The 25,009-nt window shown below is 50.1% G+C and overlaps 1 protein-coding gene across 1 annotated transcript in view; it reads left to right on the top strand.

Annotated features, from left to right (window-relative positions):
• The window catches only part of BSN (bassoon presynaptic cytomatrix protein), a 530,858-nt gene that overhangs the window by 467,968 nt on the left and 37,881 nt on the right, over window positions 1–25,009 (top strand). Inside the window, exon 5 of the mRNA XM_059716147.1 lies at window positions 6,247–13,119. Coding sequence (XP_059572130.1) covers window positions 6,247–13,119 — 6,873 coding nt within the window. The remainder of the gene's footprint in view (window positions 1–6,246; window positions 13,120–25,009) is intronic.

Below are 25,009 nucleotides of genomic sequence, written 5' to 3'. Positions count from 1 at the left end.
AGCAGCAGGGCATAGTGGGTTGGGCACCCCACGGTCAGCACAAACAGGTCCTTGCACTGTGCTTAGGACACTTGCAACAGGGGCACACTGAGGGTGCAGAGCTGGTGCAGTGGGGGGCTGGCCCCAGGGTGCCTCCTTGGAAAGGCCCCTTGTGGGGAGGGTGGGGGGCGCCAGCAGATCCACGTCCCAGTCATCCAGGAGTCCCACACCCACCAAGCCTGGGCGCCATGGGCTTGGCAGAAGCACAGGAGACAGGTTGGCCTGCAGGGGGCAGGGGGAAGTGGGTCTGGACCTGGGCAGCAGGTGCTACCAGGAGCCAGATCTGTCCCAGTCTGGGAACAGGGTGGGGGAGGCAGGCTGCCTGCAGCCAGCACCCAGCGGCCCACCGGCCCCTGTGGAGTAAGCAGGGACAAGGGGGGCAGCTGGCAGCCACCTGGACCCAGGCCCACTTGGCTGACTTACCATGGTCCAAGGGCACCCATGCATGCATGACCCCTGATCTGAGGCCGGGCAGCATGCGATCCCCTGGTACAGAGCACCTTATCTCAGAAAAGTTGCAAACTCTCACAAACAGCTTCTTTTTTATGGCTCTGCAGGTCCTGCAACTGCACACAGGAGCGAGGCTGCAGTTGGCAGCCAGGATGTGGCCTCAGGCTCAACACTGCCCTCATCCAGGGCCCTGTGGATGCTCCAGCTCTGCTGGAGGACCCAAGACAGGACCCTCCTCCTGGAATGGCTGGTGACCATGTCAGAGGAGAAGGTGGCAGATGCGCATGCCTAGCAGGTGGAGGACATCTCCTGGCAGAATGCATGGCACACACGGGACTTGGACTGCAGGAAGACATAGGACTGAGTGGAACAGGTGTTCTGAACACAGCTCCTAGGAGCAGCAGCACATGGAGGCCCTGGAGCAGCAGGCTACACTAATGGCTGGGGCAGTGGAGGTGATGGAGGAGGATTGCCAGGTGCTGGACACTGTCCTGGCTTTGGTATTCTCCTTCATGCCACCTGCTGCTCAGCCCCTGACTACAGTCCCATCTGGCCTCTGGGAGCTGCCCACCTCCCAACACCAGGCCCCCCTGTATGCTTGTGCAGAGATCCAGTGCCATCTCCACCAGCCAGGAGCTACTGCCCCAGTCCCTGCCCTGGGTCCCCTGCCAGGGCCCAGCCACGCCGTTTGCCCTGGCTCCATGCGGCTATGAAGCAGAAGCTGCCTGCAGCAGGGCCAGGACTGTGTGCTGGCCCTGCTGATCCTGGCCACTGTATGTCAGAGGGGGAGATGGGCATGTCAGAAGACTGTACCTGACATCATCCCTGGGCAAACCCCCAACTGCTGGGCTCACTGCAGCATGCACACCCATGAGGGAATAGCCAGATGTTGGAGTGCTCGCTGCTTGTCCCTGTGCTCTGCCCCCTAGGCACTCCCACCCCATGGCCCCAACTCTAAGAGGGCACTCACAAGCCAGCACAACAATATACATAGTTTGCAAAGGGAAGAGGGTGTTTTATTGGTGGTGGGTGGGGTGGGTGGTGGAAAAGCTCTGTTGTTGGGGTGAGGAGGCGGGGGGTCTGTTATTGGGGAGGGAGGAAGAGGGAGTAGAGGGAGGTCTGTGGTCGGGGAGGGAGAAAGGAGAGGGGGGCTCTGTTTCTGTGAGGGCAGTAAAGTGTTTTTTGGAGAACTGTTTTCAGTGAGCATGGTGCTGTGGAGCAGGGATCCATGGGCAGCCATCCAGGTGGGCTACAGTGGGGAGTGCAGGAGGAGAAAGTTGGCCAGTGCCTCTCACACCCAGTGCCCTGGCCCCTGCTGGTGGGTGTGCGGCTTGTCCAGAGCCTCAATGGGGGGTGCTGGGGCCAGCAGGGTCAGCACCATGGCCAACAGGAGCCCGGGATGCTGGCCGTCATTACCAGGGGCAAAGGCCAGAGCAGCCATGGCGGGGGGAGGCAGAGGCTGCGGTGGGAGAGCCACTGCATGCTGCAACTGGGCTTTGCACACTGCTCCCGGTCAGAAAAGCAGCTGGCCAGGGAACAGGGAGCAGAGTAAGCCTGTGCGAAGCAGCTAGTATTCACTTCAGATTCAGATTCGGCTGATTTGGGGACAGTGATTTGATTCGGTGATTCGAATCACTGTCCCGAATTGATCACTTAGGCCCATCTCCTGCCCACTCTCCCAACCTGGCAATGGCTTCCCCAGCTCCCAGCACTTTGAAAAAAAAAGCCCTGACTCAACGGGTGCTGCCAGGCAGGGGGGTGACCCCTGCTGCCCCACGCTGTGTGTGGGGCTCTGCATAAGCCCTCCGCCCCCCGCATTCCCCCCTCCATGGCTGCCCTGCCTGCCCCAGCTCTGGCCCTTTAAGAAGAAAAAAAAAAACCCCAAACCCTATACTCACCATTCCTGCCCATGGGGGGCAATCCCTGCTGCCTCCCACTGCCCCCTGCCACATGGGGTGCTCTTCCACGAGCCCCCCAAAGCTGATGCAGGAGCAGTGAGTTCCAGGGTTTTTCTTGGGTTTTTTTTTTAAAGGGCCAAAGCTGGGACAGGCAGGGCAGCTATGGGGGGGGGGAGGGGGGGGGCTGGCACAGTGGGGGAGGGGGTCAGGGGGCTCATGGCAGAGCCCCCCACACAGCATGGGGCAGTGGGGGGCAGCAGGGATCATCCCCTACCCAGCAGCACCTAGTGGGGCTTGTTTTTAAAGCACCGGGAGCTGGGCAGGTGGGGCAGCCATGGCAGGGCTGGGAGAGCAGGCAGGGGTCAGGGGAGCAGGCAGGGGATGGGGCCTGGCAGAGGTCCCCCCATGGTCCCCTCCCCCTCACCCTCCCTCTCCCGCCCCTACTTACCAGTTCCAAGTCCAGCTGCAGCTCCCTGCTGCAGTGGGCAGGGACTGTCTGAATCATCAAAGCTCTCCAAATCTTTTCCGAAGATTCAGAGAACTTCGAATCAATTCAGACCTTTTTATTGGTCCCCTGATTCGATTTGGATTTGGAGATTCGGCCACCGAATCAGGTCGAATCTTCTCCAAATCGAATCAATACCCGAAGCTGTGCACAGCCCTAGAGCGGAGCTGCCTTTTGTAGATGGCTGCCAGCCACAGGCAGCTGCAGCCAGAGCTTCCAGCTCCCCCTGGTAGCAAAAGGAGCCCGTTTTTGGGCCACAGGAAGCAGGAGCAGTGTGCTGCTAGCAGCAGCAAATCTGCTCCCACATCCCTGCACATGTAGATGCCCCAGAAGCATTTACTCTCGAGTAGTTTACTCATAAGTGAACCACTCCTGGATCAAATGCACATGTAGATGCACCCTCTGGGATGCAGCTCTACCCAAGCATTCCCATCCTGCCCAGAGGACAGACTACTGATCATGTTAAGTGAGAATCTCCTGATGTGAGTAAACACCTCTAGGAATTATAACCCTAAATGTATTTTTCATGTGATTAAACATAGGATTTATGTCCAGCTTTCCATATGGAAAAAGCTAATTTATTAACCCAGTACATTTACTACCCGCCTTAATTATTATTGATGCATTACAGCATTTAGAGACTCTAGCTATAGGAACAGTCCACCCTGAGCTACTCCTAGGACTGGTTAGGAATGTCATATCATTGGGAATATAAATATCCTGAAATTTACAATGCACAAAAGTGGATACTCTCCCCCACCCCACTGTTCAAAAAATAATAATTTCTATGGTGCTACAGTACTCATGGATCTAATCTGAAACCTCCAAACAAAAACTTGAACTCCTCCATATGAAATCTATGGTGTCCCGTGTGTGTCGTCGTCGTTCCCCCCGCCCTCCCCGCTTCCCTCGCAAACAATGCAGTCTCAGTTTTGCCCCTTAACCTTCCTGTCACGGAATAGTAATGATCTCCAAACAGGTGATAAGGGCAGGAAAAAATGGTACCGTAGCTAGAGTATATGCACGGGTTAATTTATACGCACAAATGATGGTGTCAGAACTCAACCAATTAAATATACGTGCACTTCTGAAGAATAGTTTCACTTTTAATAGAGCACTTCATAATATTTTAAATCTTTAAAACTTCTGTGTGTTAATCCTTGCACACCAGAGAACATTTGCTTTTCCAGTAACTGGTTTTCGTTTAATAAATATTTAATAAATATTTTATTAATGGTCTAAATTGATTATAAACCACTGCTAGAGACAGGAGGGCATCAAATAATCATACTGAGCTAGAGTTTTGAAGTCAAGCACATTCAGACTTTGAGTGTGCTGGAAGCAGATGCCTACATAGATTGGCACATGCCCACTGACTGCAAGGCACCTAACTGGCCATGTACTTGTGCCTGTATATGCTTATACATGCACATTGGGTATCTGGGTTTACAAGTATAGGCATGCACATGTACTTGTACTGCTAACTTTTGAAAGTTTTACCTTACTTAATCAGTAGTAAGGTAGTGGTGGGTGAGGAGGTCACAAGCCCTGGTGCTAAGGGGTGTCAGAACAGGGGTAAGCGGGCTCAAGACTTCAGCAGCTACAGCATCCAGCAGCTTGGAGCAGGCAGAAATGGCCGGATACCAGCAGACAAAGGGTACAAAGCACTGGAGAAGGCAGGTGCAGGGGAGGGGGAGTCTGCAGCCCAGGGGTTAATCCTGCTGCTGTGTTAGGTGTTTTATATCATTGCTCAGCATTGGTGTTGGTGGCACCTCAAGTCCCTTGCTTGTACCCCATAAATAGTGGAGGGTGCTTTTGAAATACATCCCTGTACAGCACCTATTTATTGAACTCCACTTAAACAACAAAGCATATTCTCAGTAAAGCAGCAGAACTGGTAACCTATGAGTAGCACGCAATGGGCACGTCTACATTTCACTCTGTGGCGCGCTATGGCAGCATAGCGATCATGTGGGTCTACACATAATCACCTGCTATGTCGCCATAGTGGCACGCTCCCTGCTTACAGTGCGCCTCTATGGCGACATAGTGAGGAAATCTAAGCATGCACCGCCTGTATGGCAGAGTACCCACCTGTACTGTGCTGTGTTTTAGTACTTCCTAAAAGAAGTATTAAAGTATGGTGATGTATGGACATGCCTAATGTAGATGATACAGATTAGCCTTAAAGGACCCAAGCTTCCTCTGGGCACATCTACACATTGCCATACGGGAACATTACTACGCTGCTGTGCTTTAGTACTTCCTTTCGGAAGTACTGAACCACAAAGCAGTATGGGAGGGTACTATGATGTACAGGTGGTGCACACTTAGATTTCCTGCTACTCACCATAGCGGTGTGCTATAAGCAGGGAGCATGCCACTACAGTGACGTAGCAGGTAGTCATGTGTAGACCCGCGTAACTGCTACATTGACATAGCAACGTAGCAACACGTTACGTTGCTGTACAATGCACTTTAGGGCAACACGTAGACACACTCTCTGTTTACCAATCAGCTACCTTATACCCACTATTCCAACCTTGAGGAGACCACAGAAGCTTTAGAAGCTGAGTGGCCCTGGGCAAACCAAAAGCCAGATGGCTCCTTTTAAAACTCAGAGCCAACCAAAATACTGAAGTTTTTAAGTTCTGCAAACAGAGTACAGACATCTAAACTTGCAGGGGCAACTCCTTGGAGTTTCCGAAGGTTTCAGTCTCTCACCACACACTTTTATTTCAGCAAGCAGATGTCAGTGAGGCTCAACTGAATTGTATGGATCACACTGCAGGATCCAGGGTTAGGGATGTTCGTAAGATTTATTTTGAAAGGATGCATTATGAAGACAAAAACAACCAACTGTCATGAGATTGACTTACTGGTACACCTGTGAATCTGCTTTGAGTCAGAACTGGGAGAAATTATTAGAAGAAAACTTATTTTCAAGTATAATTTTCTAATTTATAAGTATACAAAATGTCTGCCATTTGAAGTAATTTAATGAAATATCTGAAATTATTCATGCTATTTCACTCCAGATGTCACCCATATTCTCTGGGTTTTTGTGAAAAATCAAAAATCCATAATTGCCAGCTGATTAAAAACTCCCCGGGGGGGAACCAGGTGCTAGGCCCATTCGTGGGTGCACTGCCAACTTTTCTACAATCCTCCTCCAGATTCCAAGATGTGAATTTCCATGTGCATGTGGCACTACATGTCTGCCCATTCAGTCACCGAAGCTTCTCAGTCTCTCAAATGCTGAGGAACCGAAATCTTTTCAGAGCAATAATGTTGCATTGTGTTGTTTTATGTTCATTGCCTAATGGGTAACTTTTCGTTCTTTCTTATTTACAGGAAGCAAGCAAGCCTTATCCCTCAGACCTGTCCCGCAGCCCTCAAAGCCTGAGTGACACTGGCTACTCATCTGATGGTATTTCCAGCTCCCAGAGTGAGATAACAGGCCTGGTACAGCAGGAAGAAGAGAGGTTGAATGGAACAGGCCTAGCAGAGCAGAGCCCTCCCAGTCCCTCTGAACTTACAAAATTAGAGAGCAGTGTACGCCCCCTGCTGGAATCAAAGGGTATCTCCCAAGACCAGAGCGACCAAGAGAAAATGTATCATGAGATACGGGAAGAGCAAAGACAGAGGCAGAGACCTCGGTCCCTTTCTATCACCCCAGAAGCCTTCGACTCAGATGAGGAGCTAGAAGATATCATGGAAGAAGATGAAGACTCCCTAGAGTGGGAAAACCAGAGAGATCAAAGAGAGAGTATGGAGTCATCAGATGACTTTGGCAGCCAGCTGCGTCATGACTACGTGGAGGACAGCAGTGAAGGAGGATTCTCCCCACTACCAACCAGGCCAAAAGGCAGAGAGACAGAGATGACTGACGAGGAGTTCATGAGGAGACAGATCCTGGAGATGAGTGCTGAAGAGGACAACCTTGAAGATGAGGAAAAGGAGTATGATCATGTAAAATACAGTGTCACAAAAAATGGGCACAAACCTGACACAGAGAAAAGCAAAGATCCTTCCTCATCCAAGAGACGCCTGCCTCACAGCTCCGGCAGTTTGTATGAGGAGGAGAGGAAAGAACTAGAAGCTGCAGAGGGAGATGATATGACTGCATCCCAGGGGGGATTGCGGCGCTTCAAAACCATTGAGTTAAATAGCACCAAGAGCTACAATCGAGACATGGAAATTAGCCAGGATACGGACACCAGCATGGACAGGGAGCCAGAACTGGAAATGGAGAGCCTGACAGGCTCCCCAGAGGAACGGTCAAGGGGAGAATATTCTTCCACCTTGCCTGCAACAACACCTAGCTACACATCAGGTACCTCCCCAACTTCTATCTCTTCTCTGGAAGAGGACAGTGACAGCAGTCCCAGCCGAAGGCAGAGGCTGGAAGAAGTGAAGCAGCAGCGGAAAGCACGGCATCGCTCCCATGGGCCTTTGCTGCCAACCATAGAGGATTCCTCAGAAGAAGAGGAGCTGCGGGAGGAAGAGGAGCTCTTGCGGGAGCAGGAGAAGATGCGCGAAGTGGAGCAGCAACGTATTCGAAGCACTGCACGCAAAACTAAACGGGACAAGGAGGAGCTGAGGGCACAGAGGAGAAGAGAAAGATCCAAAACACCACCTAGTAACCTGTCTCCCATTGAGGATGCTTCTCCCACAGAGGAGCTTCGGCAGGCAGCAGAGATGGAGGAGCTGCACAGATCCTCCTGCTCAGAGTACTCGCCGTCTGTAGACTCTGATGCTGAGGGATTTGACATCATAGCCTCCAAGCTGTACAAGTCGGGCAGTGAGTACAACTTGCCTACTTTCATGTCTCTTTACTCCCCAACTGAAAAAACAGACAGTAGTTCTAGTTATCCCTCTAGCAAGCCTCTGAAAAGTGCAGAAGAAGCATATGAAGAGATTATGAAGAAGGCAGAAATGTTCCAAAAGCAGCAAGTCCAGCAGTCCCAACAAAGTGTTTCCTATAGCGACGCCTACCAGCAGGTAGGATACTGCAGCACAGAAGATCAAAATAATTTTGAATATCATTACATAGATGAGTACAGCTATGATACCAGAAACTTGGAGTCTTCTCAGTCTGATTACCAGAGTGACCTCTCCAAACCTGGAGCAGTGTATGAGGAAATCCTGCAGACATCGCAGAGCATTTCCAGGATGCACCAGTCCTCCTCCTTTGATCTGGCTCTAGAACAGGAGGAAAAGAAGAAAGGGAAAAAAGAAGTATATCAGGAAAAGCACTATCTGAATGCTGAGAGTGCTTATGCTGATTTGATGAAGCAAAACAATGCTCCACTCACGCCAGGCACAAGCCCCACCCAGCTATCTGCTCCTGTATCTTTTTCATCCTCTGAAGAAAGTGCAGGCAGGGTAATTCCTGATGTTCGAGTCACTCAGCATTTTGCAAAAGAGGGGCATAATCACACAAAGCTTCAGAGTTTATCGGCAGCTTCTACCTCAGTTTCCAGAGTTATGACACCTGCCTATCCATATGCTAAAAGCCCCAGCACTGTCACCACTGTCATTTCCAGCCCAGTGAGTGCACCACGAATCTACAGCTCTCCATGTTTGAGTAGCTCAGACACAACATCTGTATCTACTAGAAGTTACAGTCAAATTAAGAGTACTGCAAGTTACAGCTCTCAGACAGAGGATATCTCCAGAAGCAAGAGTGCTACTGAGGTCAGTGGGCCACCAGCAAGAGAAAAACTCCAGAATATGAGTGATAGCAAGACTATGTCATCCAAAATGTACTCTTTCTTCAAAGGCTCCAGCCCACCACTTTCCCCAACTTCTCCTACTCAAAGTCCCACTCGTTCGGTTTTAAGAAGAGGGATGCCAGCTAGTCCTGGGATGGGAGCAAAATCAACTGCAGAGTTTTCCACTCAAACACAAAGCACAGTTCTCACATATGATATCCCCACTACCACCAGTACATCAACCTCCTCTCCAATGGTAGCCCAAGGAACACAGACACCCCATCGTGCTGGTTCTCCTCGCATTACTAGGCAGCAGTCGTCACAAGAAGCTCCATTTATGGTCATTACATTAGCATCAGATGCGTCTAGCCAAACAAAGCCAATAAACATAAACTCCTCCACATCCCCTGCCTCATCTCCAACCAGGCTGAGTCGCCAGCAGACATTGCATAGCTACAGTCAAACAATAATCAATGCAGCACAACTTCAGCAGGAGCAGCTGCAATCCACTTACACAAAGATACCGTCAATGATAGACAGAGCCTCTGTGCCCAGTGGTGCAGTTCAGAAAGTGCCTACCACTTCTGCAGAGAGCCCTGCTGGTGTGTACAGCTGGGGAACACTGCCTGCAGAGAATATCTCCTTGTGCAGAATATCTTCAATTCCTGGAACATCCAGGGTAGAGCCTGGACCCAAGCCACCAAGCAGTAGTGCTGTAGACTTACGAACAGCTCTGAAATCAGCCCCAATCATCATAACAGACCATGGCATGGATCTCACTTCTCTAGCTACTGAAACTAGAAAATACTGCCTTGCTTTAGAACAGACCCCAAATCGGCAGTCAACAACTATCCAGCCCTTAATCATAAATCTCAATGCCCAAGAACAGCCCCATGCTATTATGGGCACAACCACTACAGTCAGCATAACTGTGGCATCCTCCATGCTTGTGTCTCAGCCAAAACAACCCGCAGTGTATGGAGACCCTTTTCAGAACAGGATGGACTATGGGCAAGGTGCAGGAAGTCCTGTCTGCCTGACCCAAGTCAAGCAGGTAGAGCAAGCAGTTCAAACTGGCTCCTTCAGGGGGAGTGGGAGTGAAACTGGCATTTCTGCTCTGGAAGGAAAACCTGAAGCTGTTACTCCACAACAAACAAAATTTGCAAGATATAATTTGCCTAACCAAATGACAACTTTTGTGAAGAAAGATATGCTTATAACTCAGACCAGTAGCACACAGGGTGGTGTTAACATCAGTACAATTCCCAGACAATTCTCTCAGGATCAAAGCCCAGACATATATAGAGGAGTACCTGTGGAACTGAAAACCCAGGGTCCTCCAATCAACCTGGGAGGCAAAAAATCACAAGTCATGATGGTACAGATGGATGATATAGCAGCAGGCCCAGTAACAAAAGTGCTCAAAGAAGAACCACCAGCTAATGTGCTGGATCTCACAGGGATAAAGCCCGAAAGCCAGGTGGCATGCTGTGATATAGTGTATAAATTCCCTTTTGGCAGCAGTTGCACTGGAGCTTTCAATCCTTCCCCAAAGATGCCAGAGAAGAAAGCTGGGGACACAGCTCCAGCTGGCAAATCTAGTGCCCCATACTATGGAAACAAAGAACAAGAGTTGCCTGAGACCTACCCATTCAGAGACCAGTCAGCCCCAGCTCCAAGTCTGTACGAGGAACACAGATTCTACCCACAAGGCATGTTTGGGAGGCTGTATTCATCTATGTCAGATACAAACATCTCAGAAATCAGCATGAATTATTACCCTGCTAAGGGGGAGCAGCCTTTCCACTCCCCTGCAGGAGAATCTGCAGTTGATTTGACTACAATGAAAGACTCCTACAGCATCAGCTTCACAGAGGGGGGCTACTTGGGCCACGGCCTGCAGTATGGCTCTTTCTCTGACCTCCGGCAGCCTACAGACTTGCTAAGTCACCCACTCCCAATGAGAAGGTACAGTTCAGCCTCAAATATCTACTCTGACTACCGGTACTCACCCAGAGACCTGGCAAATTTCCAAGAGTCTAGTCTGGCCCAGTACAGTGCCACTACAGCTCGCGAAATCAGCCGAATGTGTGCTGCGCTTAACTCAATGGACCAGTATGGAGGAAGACATACAAACAGCCCTGATCTTTTGCAGTATGGGCCCAGTTCTCTCAGTGCTGGGCCAACAGGAGCTAGCAGCATCTCTGCTCCACAGGGCATCACTCCCATCAAACCCAGCATGATGTACAACACCAATTTCCTGGACTCACGTCAGGGCTTCGGAAATCTAGCACAGTACAATCTCCCTGGCGTCCGTCTGGGAGCTGTCAGACAGATATTCCCTTCCACAGCCACTGTGCGAGCTGCAGATGGCATGATTTATTCCACTATAAACACTCCTATAGCATCAACCCTTCCCATCACCACCCAGCCAGCTTCTGTGCTTCGACCCATGCTCCGAGGGATATATAGACCTTACACCCCGGGTAACATCACAGCTGTCCCTCTGGCCAGCCTGACCAGAGTGCCTTTGGTTACTCCAAGGATCCCCCTTGCAACCCCAGGTCTTTACCGCTATTCAGCTCCTTGCAGATTCCCATCTGTTCCCACAACATCAGTGATGGAAACGCCCATGTACCTGGGAAAACCTGTCACCACTGTTGCAGCCAGCACTGCTGCAAGTGGCATCAGCACAGTGCCCACTGCCAAAGCACCAGCAATCACTGCAGTGGGTGTTCAAAGACCTGAGCAGGCTGGGGCTGGCACTCGAGATGAGGGGCCTGCAACAGCTTCTGGGGCCCAGAGTACCGCAAAAGAGATCAGTCAGCCTCAGCAGCTAGTGCTCCCAGCCCAAAAGCCACAGGCAGAGCTGCCTCAGACCAGTGTCTCCAGCAAAGGCAGCCTGGAGAGAGAAGAAAAGGAAAAAGAGGAGGAGCGCCAGCGCAAGCAGCAAGAGCACATTCTCCAGATAGAGAGGGAGAGGGTAGAGCTGGAGAAGCTGAGGCAGCTGAGGCTGCATGAGGAGCTGGAGAGGGAGCGTGTGGAGCTGCAGCGGCACAGGGAGAAGGAGCAGATGCTGGTACACAGAGAAATCCAGGAGCTGCAGTCTATAAAGCACCAGGTTCTGCAGCAGCAGCAGGAAGAACGACAGGCCCAATTTGCTTTGCAGAGGGAGCAGCTGGCCCAGCAGCGCTTACAGCTGGAGCAAATTCAACAGCTGCAGCAGCAGCTGCAACAACAACTGGAGGAGCAGAAGAGGCAAAAAAGTACTTTCCCTCCTGTGTGTGACCCAGCAGGGAGAATCCCTCCTCAGGCTGTCACTGAGATAGCAATGGAAATGCAAAGGACATTGGCCCAAAATGGACAGTACTGGCCGCCGTTGAACCAAGCCTTCATGGCTACCCCAGCTGCAGGGCAGGAAGCGCCAGCACAGCCTCGCTATCCTGGGTTGCAGAGGCCACTCACTAACTCTGCCTCAGAAATGTCCCTGCAGACAGAGGAGCAATGGGAATCCAACCGGGGAATAAAAAAGAGGAACTCCATGCCACGCCTCCGGGATGCCTATGACAAAGAAACCCCGCACGAGTCATACGTGGTGAAAAAGATCACAGACAGCAGTGTGCAGACAGATGAGGAAGATAGCGAGGAACGTTACTACCTGTCCCGGCGCCGCCGCACCCGGCGCAGCACTGATTGTAGCGTGCAAACAGATGAGGAGGACAATGCAGAATGGGAGCAACCAGTGCGCCGGCGTCGATCCCGCTTCTCACGGCACTCAGACTCCAGCGCCGAGAGTAAGCAGGACTCCTCCTCAAAAGGCACAGCCAGCATAGGCATCCAGACCATCAGCGACTGCTCTGTGCAGACTGAGCCTGACCAGCTGCTCAGAGTGTCCCCCTCCATTCACATCACCACCCATGACCCCAAAGTGGAGATAGTGAAGTATATCTCTGCTCCAGAAAAGACTCAGCATGGGGAGAGCCTGGCCTGCCAGACTGAGCCAGAAGCGCAGCCTCAGCCAGGCATTGTGGTCCCCCAGCTTACTGTGCCTACAACCATCACACCCTACTCCTCTAATGTTCAGATGGTGAGCACAAGCCCCCTGGACCCCCATGCTATCAGGCAACAGGCCCTAGGCAAGTTCGAGAAGAAGAAACCTGATCCTCTGGAAATTGGCTATCAGTCCCATTTGCCTACAGATTCTCTTTCCCAGCTAATGACCCGCCAGCCTCCCAAATCCCCCCAGGTACTCTACTCCCCTGTCTCTCCGCTGTCCCCACACCGGCTGCTAGAGTCTACATTCACTACCAGTGAAAGACTTAATAAGGCCCATGTGACACCACAGAAGCATTTCACAGCTGACTCTACCCAACACCAGCAGACCCTGCCTCGTCCCATCAAAACCATGCAGAGATCCTTATCTGACCCCAAGCCCATCAGCCCTACCTCAGAGGAGTCTGGGAAGGACAGGTTCTCCTTATACCAGCACCCATTACTCCCAGGCAGCCAGGTAAGAGAACTCTTTGTGCAAATCATGAGCTGCAGCACAAATGTTGTGTCTTCTTAGACTTCATCCACTGCCCAGAACTGGGCAAGTCTGGTAGAGATGTGCAACTGAATGCAAACAAAAGAGCAAGCCTTCAGGTATGAGAGCAGGAGGGTTTCCATTGTTCACATACCTCATGATCAGGAGTGTCTTGAGGAGCCCCAGTAACAACATTAACGTTTTACTAAGGAGGCAGTTTATCCCCCTCCCAGAGAAGTTGTCCAGGAATTAGTTATGTCCACAGAAGGGTTAAGCTCCTTCAGGTAAGGACAGCATCTTATCAGCTCGGCATGGAGGTGCTTTCTCCTTAGGCACTGCGGTGGGACACCTCCTGGAGCTGTTCATATTGAACCTTCCCCCAGAAGGGAATTCTCTCCTCTTTCAAGGCCCAGGTGAAACTTATGCTTGGCCTTGAATATATGGCCTGTGGACCTTTAGTGTCTGAAGGAGTCCACAGTGCCTCCTCACTCATTGTTATTCTCCTTTCCTGATGCTCACACAGTCCAGGCACTGACTCTTCTAGGGCATTGACTCTTACAGTATTTTGATGTTGCTGCACACAGCTCTATGCTGTCAGGTGAGTGGGAAGCAGAGGGAATTTCCATCCTCACTCCCCCAGTCCAGAGGGCTTGGAGGCAGAGGAGGTGGAAGGGTAAAAACAGGTAAAGTGAAGCCAAAGCACTCCATTTTCAGGCAAAAGAAGAGAGGGCACTGAGACCATTTTTCAGTGTGCCCTAAAGCAACAACAGCAAGCTGGTAAAATGGAAGTGCCCTGACACTGGAATTTCATATTGGGTGAGCATCAGCCCTGCTTAGGGGAGGAATACTGAACAAGCTGCATAGCCCTTACAGGGGCAGGACTCTGTGAGGAATTATTTCTTGTGGAAAAGTCCCCAGTCTCAAGTGAGAAGAACCACAAAGCAAAATGCCATTGAAGTGGTCTGGTGGTTGAGTTAAGGAAAAGACAGGCATGGTATGCATGGCTCCTAACCCTGCTGTTGCCCCTATAGCTGAGGAGCTCCCTTGTGACAAGTCAGAAAACTCCAGAAATGCCATCCAGCAATGCCCTGCATACCAGAGCCAAACATAGGCCCCAGGCCTGAAGAACTAAAGCTCACAGACTTGTCTGCTCTCCTCATGCCTCCTGAACCATCTTTCACTGGGGCATTTGCCCCAGTTCCTTTCTGACTTTGCAATTCGTTGGTACAACAGAGCAGTCTGATAGTGCTCTTTTAGGGTGGTCTGTAGCAGTCTCCTTCTTTATCCTCTCTCTGTATTAAACATTTGCTACTTCACAAATGTGTTTATCATCAAATACTGGATAAACAACCCCACTGCTGGGAGATAGTGAGTGCATCTATACCTGACCCTAAATGTGCAGTAGACTAATTCTACTGTGCATTAGCATGCCACGGCACAAGCTGTGCTATTGCACTAATACACAGTAGAATTAGTCTACTGCTCATTAGCATCACGAAAAAGGCATGCACTAGTGGTGCTGTGAAGTAGCACTGGTTACTGTGCATTCAGTTAGCACTTGTTATTACAAGTAATAACTGAATGCACATTACCTACACATGAATGCACGTGTAGATGTGCCCACTAATGCACATTAATGCACGTGTAGATGTGCCCACTGAGAGGGAAAAGATCCCTTTCCCTGATGCACAGCCTAATACTCTGCAAGCTCATAAAGCTAATTTTTAAGAAGCAGGGATCATCATTACAGTCCTTGTCCTGCCCTCTAGCGGTCTTAAGGAAAAGATCTGATCTATGCCGTCATACAGAATGAGGGTGCTAATACTGTCAGACAGGTGGCCAAGATCAGGGTTCCTGGTGGTAGAGAGCACAAAGTATGTGCACTACACAGTCAAAGATGCACACCACCACTTCCCCTGTGAATCTGCACCCAACTACCAGGCCTTGTATTCAGTTCCACAGGAGCCACTTATTTTTCTTACCTGACCTCAGAATAAGCAGCATTCTTTGGAATGGTAAATATACCTAACAGGCCAACAGCACTCACTGAAGGAAGCAAGAGAGCAGAGTCTGATGCCATATCTCCCACTGCTGAAAGATCCCCCCCATTAGAATCATAGGAAAGTAGGAAGGGACCTCAGGATGCCATCTAATGCAACTCCTTGCTCAAAGCAGGCTCATCCCTGACTAAACTACCTGAGATAAGTGTTTGTCTAACTTATTATTAAAAGCTTCATGAACAACTCTCATGTACAATGTCCAGGCATAATGCACAAAAACATCAAAAACCACCTTTACTACAGATAAAACAGGGGGGAAATGGCACTGTTAATGTCCTGCCATGGCAAGAACAGGAAGTAGTTTGTTAAAATATGTTCAAGAAATCCAAGAAAGAGGACCATGCCCCCGCTACAGAGAAAGGCAAAAACTTTCCCTCCTGTGCTATGGGAATAGCAGATAGTATCATTGGGCTGTAAAGTACTTGAAAGTCGGAGAAAGAATTAACACTGGCCTCAGGAAGCCAGGAGATTTTCCAGCACAGTTCTACTTTACCTATAGAGACTGAGAGGAGGAAGAGGCAGAACCAAAGAAAGGCTTATAGCATGGGAGCCAAGGTCCTCATAAGCAACCAGAGCAACGTAAGAGGCACTTTGTTGAGTAAATGAGATCCTAAGAGTTTGTTCTCTTGAGGATGGGCTGCAGCAAACTGCCTTTACTCTTTTGGTTTCATAGATTTCACAGACATTAGAACTGGAAGGGACCCCAGAAGATCACTGAATCCAGCCGCCTGCCCCAAGGGCAGGAAGTCAGCTAGGGTCTAAGGATCCCAGCATGATATGCTTCCAAATGTTTCTTAAAAGAGTCCAGAGTAGGTGCCTGCACCACCTCTGGAAAGAGTCTATTCCAGGCCTTGGGGACTCGGAGAGTAAAGAAGTGTTTCCTTATGTCTAGCCTAAAACAGTCTTGGAGGAGTTTGTGACTGTTGGACCTTGTCATCCCTTGGGGCGCTCTGGAAACAGGCATTCCCCCAGATCCTGATGCACACCCCTTATATACTTATAGGATGCCACCAGGTCACCCCTGAGCCTGTGCTTTTCCAGGCTGAAGAGTCCCATGGCTCTCAGCCTCTCTTCATAAGGTCTGTTCTCCTGACCTCAGATCATGTGCGTGGCTCTCCTCTGGACTCTCTCAAGCTTTAATGTGGAGACATTCTTCTTGAATTGTGGAGCCCAGAATTGGATGCAGTACTCCAGCTGTGGCCTCACCAAGGCTGAGTACAGCAGGAGGATGACATCCTGAGATTTGCTTGAGAAGCCTCTATGGATGCAAGCCAGAGTTTTGTTTGCTTTATCAACTGTGACATTGCATTGTTGGCTCATGTTCATCGTGTGGTCAATCATGACCCCCCAAGTCCCTTTTTGGCCATGGTGCTAGCGAGCGTAGCACTGCTGAGCCTCTAAGCATGATGCAGGGCTCCCTCTTTCCCACCCCCCGCCCCCCCAAGGTGGAGTACCTTGCATTTATCTGTATTGAATGTCATCAGGTTTTTATTCGTCCACTTTCTAAGCCTGTCAAGGTCAGCCTGGATCACCAGCCTATCCTTGGGTGTGGACGCTGTACCCCAAAGTTTGGTGTCACTAGTGAACTTGGCCAGTCCACTTCTGACACCAATGTCCACATCATTAATAAAGATATTAAAGAGTACAGATCCAAGGACGGAGCCATGGGGGACACCACTAGTCACGGAGAGCCATGATGATTCAGTTCCATCGACTACCACTATCTGGGTCCGACCTCGGAGCCAATTCCCCAGCCATCGGACTGTGATGTAGCTGAGGCCGCAGTTGGCCAATTTTTCCATGAGGAGATCATGGACACCAGATCAAAAGCTTTTTTAAAGTCCAGATATATGACGTCATAAAAGGCTTTTTTAAAGCGGTTTCTTGTCCTCAAAGGACTTTTGTGTAAGAGACCATGGGAAGCTAAAGAGGACTACATGTGGGTGACGGAGGAAAAAGCAGTTTGTTCCTGGCAAGTCCAAACTGAAGGGGTGGTAGCAGAGTAGAACCACAAGGGGGAGGGGCGTGGGGTGGACAGGTGCAGGCTAGCTATGGAGTTCGGCAAGGTCTAAGCAAGATGCTAAATGTTAATGTTGCTCTCTTAATGTGTGCAGGTAGAAATTTTGCACGGGCTGAGATATTGTCCAAATATATATTACTAGTCTTTTTTAAATGTGAAGCAAACCAGATACCCCCATAGGGAGTGACGAAATCAAGTGTGACTTATCTGCTCGTCTAGTAACTCACCAACCAGTAACATGGACATCTTTAAAGTGAACTCTTCTAATGCCAGGCTCTTTTCAGTACACTTGTTCTAGGCAAAGGTGCAGATGACAGGAATTCAGAGTATGACAGAGAACAGAATGCTACATACCTGAGGGGGTTAACAGCATGCAGCTGACAGAACGTTCTTTGGAGGAAAGACTAGGGCTGCATTGGTAAACTGTTCCTTCTGAGTAACAGCAAGCAATTGAAACACTAAGTCAAGGACCAGAAGGAAAATACCCACCAGATTTTTCAAAACCTAAAGAAGCTGCCCCAGAAGAGGCTTGCGCTCCCCGGACACCAAGATAAGGGCTGCACCCCCATCAGGGCCCTGCTCCCTCGCCACTCCAGTGGCAGGATCGGGGCCCAGCCAGAGGCCAGCCGGAAGGGCCCCTTGGGCAAAGGGGCAGAGAAGGGAGTTATTCCCCCGTACCTCTGGCATCTGGTGGAGGGGGCAGGAGGGGGCTTATCCCGCTGCTTGCCTCATGCACAGAGTGAGTGGGGGCAGCAGCGCTCAGGGTGGGCAGATCCCACTATGGTCCCCTGGAGGCAGTGGGGGCAGAGGGGGGAATAACCCCTGCTCCCTGCCCCCTCTGCCTCAGCAGGGGGTGCAGTGAAACAGTGCTGGGCAGTGTTTCACTGCACCCCCCGCCCCGCCACTACAGCAGCAAGGAGGGAGTGCCAGGCAGACTCTGGCCCAGGTCCGTGCAGGTGGGACTGGGAGGGGGACTTAAACCCCCTCCCTGGCCAGTTCACTTGGAGCTACTGCCCATGCCCTCGCTACTGGAGCAGCCAGTGGAGACATGCAGGTCCGCCCTAGTGGGACAATGGAATAAGGGGAAGGGGGAATAAACCTCTTTCCTGCCCCCTTCCTGGGGCCAGCATTGGGCTAGGCCCCAGCCCCTTGCCTGTCCCTGCTCTGGCTAGGGAGCAGAAGGGTGGGACCAGCCATGCTGGGCTGGAGCAGAGAGCACAGCCCAGAGAGCGTGCGGGATACTGGGGCATTCTAGTTTAACTTGAACCAGGAAGGGGCCTGGGACAGACATTGCATAAACTGGTTTGAGCTCAGTCAGTTGAGTCTGATACTACATTCAACCAGGCTTATCTCAAACCAGTTTTGGCCATTTTGAAACTGGTTTATGTGCACTAAACTTATGTTCTGTTACAGGTTTAAACCAGTTTTTGATTACTTAAACCGGTTTATGTGTAGTGCCTGTCCCTAGCCAAAATGTTAGCACCATTAAGCATGCAAACATGATTCACATGATAAACCCAGGGTTTTCACATAGGAATCCATTGTGTTAAAATCATTCTGCCCTGTTTGACAACCATTGCACTAGAGGCACTTTTCAAACAGTCAAATTGGCTAGCAGCTTATATCAAGCACACTGTGAGCCAGATGCACAGATTTCAGTGGGTGTAGCTGGAAGCCCAGCATTTCTGAAAAATAGGTTGCTAAGAGCTTGATATTGGCTAAGTACAGACATGCAAAAAGCCCGAGCCTGAATTGATGAAATCTTTACAGATTAGTTTAACTTGCATAGATTGAACAGATTTGCAAGTGAATAGATGTTCAGTTTTGATTCCGAAAATGCAGGCACATGTCTGCAGTGGCTCAGGCTAGAAGCTGGGGGGTGCTAGAGTGAGCCCTCCCTTCAACAGCAGCCTCTATGCTGAAGGAAGCTGACTGGGGGCAGGGGGGAGGAAGTAGCCAGGCCCCGACAGGCTGAGTACGACTGGGGAAGGGTTTAAACTCCAACCCTGGCCTTCAGGGTCTCCAGCCGGGGTCTACCTGGATTTTCCCCGCCTTGCTCGAGCAGCTGAGGCAGGGGAGCCTTGGTCAGGGCTGCTGGTCATCTTATGTAGAGTTTAGAATATGGGTGCGTACAGGATGGTCTGGACAGGGATACTTGTGCCTCAGACAGGGACTGGGCTAGATGCAACCCCTGCAAGTCCCTCCCAGCCCCACTCCTCTAGGATTCTGTGACCTGATCCAGAGAGTAACCCCCTGCGCCGCTCCTCCAAGAACAGAGTATTTCAGACCCTGTTCTACTGCAGAAAGAAGAGGGGGAAAGGCCTGGGGTTTGTTTCCTTGCTAGAACAGTCACCTCCATGCTGGGACACGCACAAGGGGCTGCATGAAGCCAAGGGTTACACACACATACCCCCCACCACATCAAGTGAAGCAGGGCCCAGTGCTGCACAGCCCCTGCTCTGTGCCTACCTTTCCCGTAGGCTTCCTGCAGCCACAAGCAGGGGTTGGAGCCCTTCCCCTCAAGTCCCTCCCCCCCGCTCCAATATTTTAAGGGATCAGAGGAAGTGAGAAGGGCTCAACCCGCACCCTGGGCGCTCAGGAAGGACACGCAAGAAGGCCTGGCCAAGGCCACTCCTCTGCTTGCAGTGCTGCTGCGTGTGGGCCCCACACGGCTCCTCTGGGCACTGTGCCTGGATGCATTGCTTGGCTGGGGCAGCCCCGCAGCAGCGGAGCTGTTGGGTGGCCAGGTGCAGGCTGGCCCAGGTGCTGCACCAGCCAGCTGGTTCCTTATGAGGGACCTGCTGCTGCTTCTCCCAGCCACGCTGAGCCTCACTGCTGCTCTCAGTGGCCAGCCCAGCTGCCAGGCGGTCTAAAAGAGGAGGCTCTGATCAGTCAGCTGCAGCACCTAGTAACTCTGTGGGCCAGCACCAGCAATTTCCCCAGTGGCGGCTGGGGCTCCCTGGAGGTGGATAAGAGTGACTTGGGCAGAGTCGGCAGAGGGGGTTGGAGGAGGGGAATCCCAGCTCCTCTCTTCATTGACGCCACTGCCTTTCCCTCCACTGGGGACACCCACCCAGAGAGGGGCAGTACCAGGATCCCTCCAAGGGCATCGCTCCCCCTGCCTGCCTCCCCTCCGCTTCTGCCCATAACAACATTGGCCCATCCCAGCCTCTCCCTTCCCCTCTCAGCCTCAGACCCGGGGCTGGCATCTGGCCACATCCCATGTGGCCCCCCCCCATCCCACCCTTACCCCCTTCTCAGCCAGCCAGAGCACTGATAGCACCCCAGCTAGGGAAGAGAGGTATGGGGCCAACCCTGCTGCCCCACCCCGCTCAGCTCTGCAAAGCATGCTGGGGGACTGTGAGTTAACTTAAACCAGGAGGGAGTCTGAGACAGAAGTTACACAACTGATTTAGGTCAAAACAGTTTAAGTCTGATAGTACAGTCAACCAAGTTCATCTTAAACCAGTTTTAGCCATTTTGAAAGTGGTTTATGTGCACTGAATTTCTGTTCTGTCACAGGTTTAAACTGGTTTCTGATCACTTAAGCTGGTTTATGTAACTTCTGGCCCTAGCCATTGGGTCTCTGATTTTAAAAATATGGTACAAAAGACTGTAGAGTTGAAAGAGATAATCCCCCAGAAGTGGCTACCAGCCATCTGAGGCTGTATAAAGTCTAGGGTGACCAAACGGTTTCTCTCAGCTCTTTTTCAATGGCTTTCTAAACCAGAAAATTAGCTTTGAACCCCTTTCAGGTTCCAAAAATTTTTTTATTTGAATCCCCCACTTCTGACTACTACAGTTTTAGTCCCGAACTAAATCTGAGACCAGAGGCAGCCTGTTTTTCAGCATTGGTTCAGAAAATATAAGATAAGCTGAGATCTCCACTGTTTGGGGTTGAAATTTCATAAGGTCCTGTTCACAAGGGTTTAACATCATAGCTGAACTCAAAACCTAATTCATCCTTAAACTCAAACTTCAACCCCAACCCAAGTCCATTACGTCCTGTTCCAGACCCATCTCCAGTTCAGTTGTATGTGCCCAAAGCTCATGCATAGACAGAGGCAGACTTAACAGAGGAGGCAAAAGAAGTGTGTGGCTAGCTCTTCTCTCTCTCAGATTCATAGAAACTACCTTTGGCCTTATGCCATGTAAGACAATGGTGTCATTCTAGATCACATCTGTATTTGGGCTGAGAGAGCAGCTTCCCCTGGTCAGGTTAACATCTCATCCTGTCAGCCCCATATATGCTATTATAGCACATCCTTTAGCATTTTCAGGAAGTTTCTTGATAAGGCTGTTGTAGACTGAGTTTAGAAAAGTCTTGGGCAAATCCTTTATATACAAAGAGCAGCTTCTTACTGGTGCTATGAAATATTGGTTACTGGCCATTCTTCTTGCAGCCCTGTGGAGATGTCCCTCTACTTTGGGAGATCTTTCTCATGGGGAACATACTGCTGAGGAAACGTACTGTGACAGACAGACAACCGCTTGACATTATTTTCACATATCCAAGGAAATGTTACTATTCAGTCGTATACCATGAATTCTCTGCAGAGGCCTGTCATGCTATTGAATAACCTCTTGGTAGGAGAATGTCCTCAGAAGGCATACTAAGGCAATGTGATTCCATTAATACTCCAGCAATGAATATTTTAAAAGGCTGGCTTCAAATAACAGTTAATGACATCCTTGGCACACATAAACATACTTGGAAATCTTTTCCTTCATGTCGAGGTACCTGGGGATTTCAAGAGATATTTTGTTGCTTTTGTTATACTTGTGGGAGAGTAATTCTTTCTTGGAGCACATGCAGGTGCATTAGAGCTTCTTCTGTCATTATTGCATGCGTTACAGGCCTTCTGCTATAACTGTAGTTGTGCAGGAGATGGCTTGGGGTCCAATAGTGCCATGTGCTGTGTGCCTAGGACTGTTCTAATCCCTTCTCAGGGTTCAGTGCTTTAGGCCAGGGGTGGCCAACCTGTGGCATGGGTGCCACAGACAGCTTGTATGTGTGACAGGTGGAAGATCAGGACGGGCAGGCAGCACAACAGCAAATGGGGCAGGAAGCACAAGGCAAAGCAGGAGATCAGGCAGGGAGAACAGTGTAGGGAGCAGAAAGCAGAACAGTCAAGTATGGGACTGATTTGTGGTATGCTTAATTAAAAGGTTGATGCCCCACTGGTCTAGGGATTTAAAGCTGCTGCTAATGCACAAATGGGAAAATCCTTATGGCTGCATGTAACAGGACATTGCTTGTTATGGAAGCGAGCTAAAGTTTTTTAAACAGTGAGAAGACAAAGGCACTGTGTACTACCCACAGGGGTAAGTCTCACTTGCCAGTTCCTTCCCAACCCTGCCTCACCTCCATCACCCCCCGCTATGCCTTTGATGTTGTTTACTGATGATGAGAGGTGTCAGTAGTCACCTCATAGGGTAGGCTGATCTGTCCACCCACACCTGGGCCTTTTACTTTCTCACATTATTTCCCCTTTAATGGGACATGCCCTGTAGGTTTCTTGTCAGGGTCATGGCTGTCACAGCCTCAGCCCCCTTTTCCTCTCTGGCCACACCCTTTGCCTGAGCTTGCTGTTCAAGACCTCAGGCTCCAGGGTTTGGCCGTGCCTGGACAGCCGTCACCTTCCCTGGGGGTCCACCTCAGTAATCTCTGCCACTCTGCCTGACCTCTGGTGCTTATTTCACAGGAGTGCCCTCAAGCACCCCTGTCTGTGGCTTCCTCATCACCCCTTATAACTACTCCTGGTCCACCGGTGGATCTAACCAAAACATAAATGCCAGCCTCATGGTTGTAAAACAAAACCCTCCCAGCCCTGGGTTAATACTTCCCTGCAGCCTACAAGCTCCCCTTAGCTTCTTCTTCACACCTCTGTGGCACTGTATGGGCACTGGTCAGCCCACCTCTTTGTACAGGAGCTCCTTACCTTGCCATGTGTAGGGCCAGACTAAGGGGCTCTAGCTCAGGGACTGGGTTTATATTCCTCAATCCAGCCCACTTCCAGCCACCTGATTGGTCCTTTTGTCTCTCTTTTCCCAGTACTAGGTGCAGCTAATTGCCTTATTAGCCACCTGATCTGATGCTTTACCCACTCAAACCCTCCTGGAACAGGAGTAGGGGTTCCCTGTTACACGCTACAATGCAAATATGCTGAAAGAACATTGTTTAGGTTGCCAAGTCAAGCACTAAATATCAGGAAATGCCAAAATTAGGGTAGTGTATGGAATTTTAGTTAGATCCCCTCATAGTCAGGCTCTGTACCCCAGTCTCTAATTTCTTGATCATTCACTGTTTTCATCAAGTTTTCTGCCTTATTCATTGCTTAGGATAGACCAGGTCAGTGAAAGAGGGACTCCGTCATCCCATGCCTCGGCTTCCCCAATAGTAAAGTGGAGATAATTGCGCCTTCCGTTTAAAGGTGCATTGTACACTCAGAGGTCTAATGAATTGGTTAGTCTCTGTTCATCTGTTTGCAACTCAAAATGTTTTACAGAACATAGAAAAAGGTAACGCTCAGCTAAAAGAGACAGCAGACTTTTCAGAACCCACATAAACAGACTGGCTCTTAACTGGAGTTAAGAGAAGGTACAGGAAGAACCGACCACTGGCATGGAACTGCCATTAATAGCTGAGTCACTACAGGGACTGGGTTACTTCTACACTAGTAAATGTAGAAGGTCCGTGGGAGGATCACCAAAAATAAAAATGTGGAAGAAATAAGATTAAATTGCATAAGGTGTTGCCAGAAAGCCTCAAATATTTTAAATGAGGAGATATGTTCATAGGTAGCATTCAGTTCCCAGAGCATACAGGATACTCCAGGATATCTCTCTGCATTATTTATCAGCCACAAAAGATATGCTAAATCCTTAGTATGCCATTGTTAACAAGTGTCCCTACTCACGTGACAGAAGGAAAGAAGAGACAGATGGTGCCATTGAGAAGGTGAGGAGCTATCAGCCAACTTTAGTTTTCAGTGAGACTGCAAGGAACTGGGGTGGGGCAAAGTCACAGACTAAAGCACTGGGGTTCAACCTTTGTGGTAAGTGTACCACCAGTTAGCTCCACATACTCCCCTTCTGCCACTCCAGCCACCTTCTCCTGCCTGATCAGCTGCTCTGCTTTCTGCCTCCTGCCCCAAGGATACCTGATCCCTCCCTGATCTACCAAGTGCCACATGTAGAAGTTGCTTGTGCCACTTGTGGCATGTGTGCTATAGGTTGGCCGCCCCTGCCGTACACCATAAGTGCTACACAACAGGCATTGACGGCCAGTACTTAATCCAAAAGCATAGCTGGGCAGTTGTGCACCCTGGGTGGCAGCGCTACACAGGGTAGTGGCTGTGTCACTAATGCTGGCAGTGGCCAGATTAGCAGCAGTGGAAGCTGCAATTTTTGTGCACCCCTAAATTGACACCTAGGGCAGGTACCCTGCTTGCCCCCCACCTCCCTTAGTTATGCTAATGAGTTAACAACAAATACCAGTAGCTGGCAGCAGGAAGATACCGCTTTCATCTGCAGACCAGCCGCTACCTATGCTCAGAAACAGTAGGTTGCATTTCTAGGAGTTGCTGCATGATACAGAAAGCATAGCTTCCTAATGGAAGGCAGCCTGGCTAAACTGCTGAGTTCTGGGTCTGCTTCAGTAGGCTCTGTTTCCAGCTTGTATAAACTCTCAGTGGGATGTGAGGACTTGCTCAGTAAGTAGTGTTGCAAATAATGCACATATGCACCTTTAAAAATCAGGCATTGGATAATTAAGAACAGTCAGTGAAAGAAG

Source organism: Alligator mississippiensis, chromosome 12, assembly GCF_030867095.1.
Source record: "Alligator mississippiensis isolate rAllMis1 chromosome 12, rAllMis1, whole genome shotgun sequence".
Lineage (NCBI taxonomy): Eukaryota > Metazoa > Chordata > Crocodylia > Alligatoridae > Alligator > Alligator mississippiensis.
Note: the sequence above shows the minus strand (reverse complement) of the source record. Positions and strands in the feature narration are given on the sequence as shown.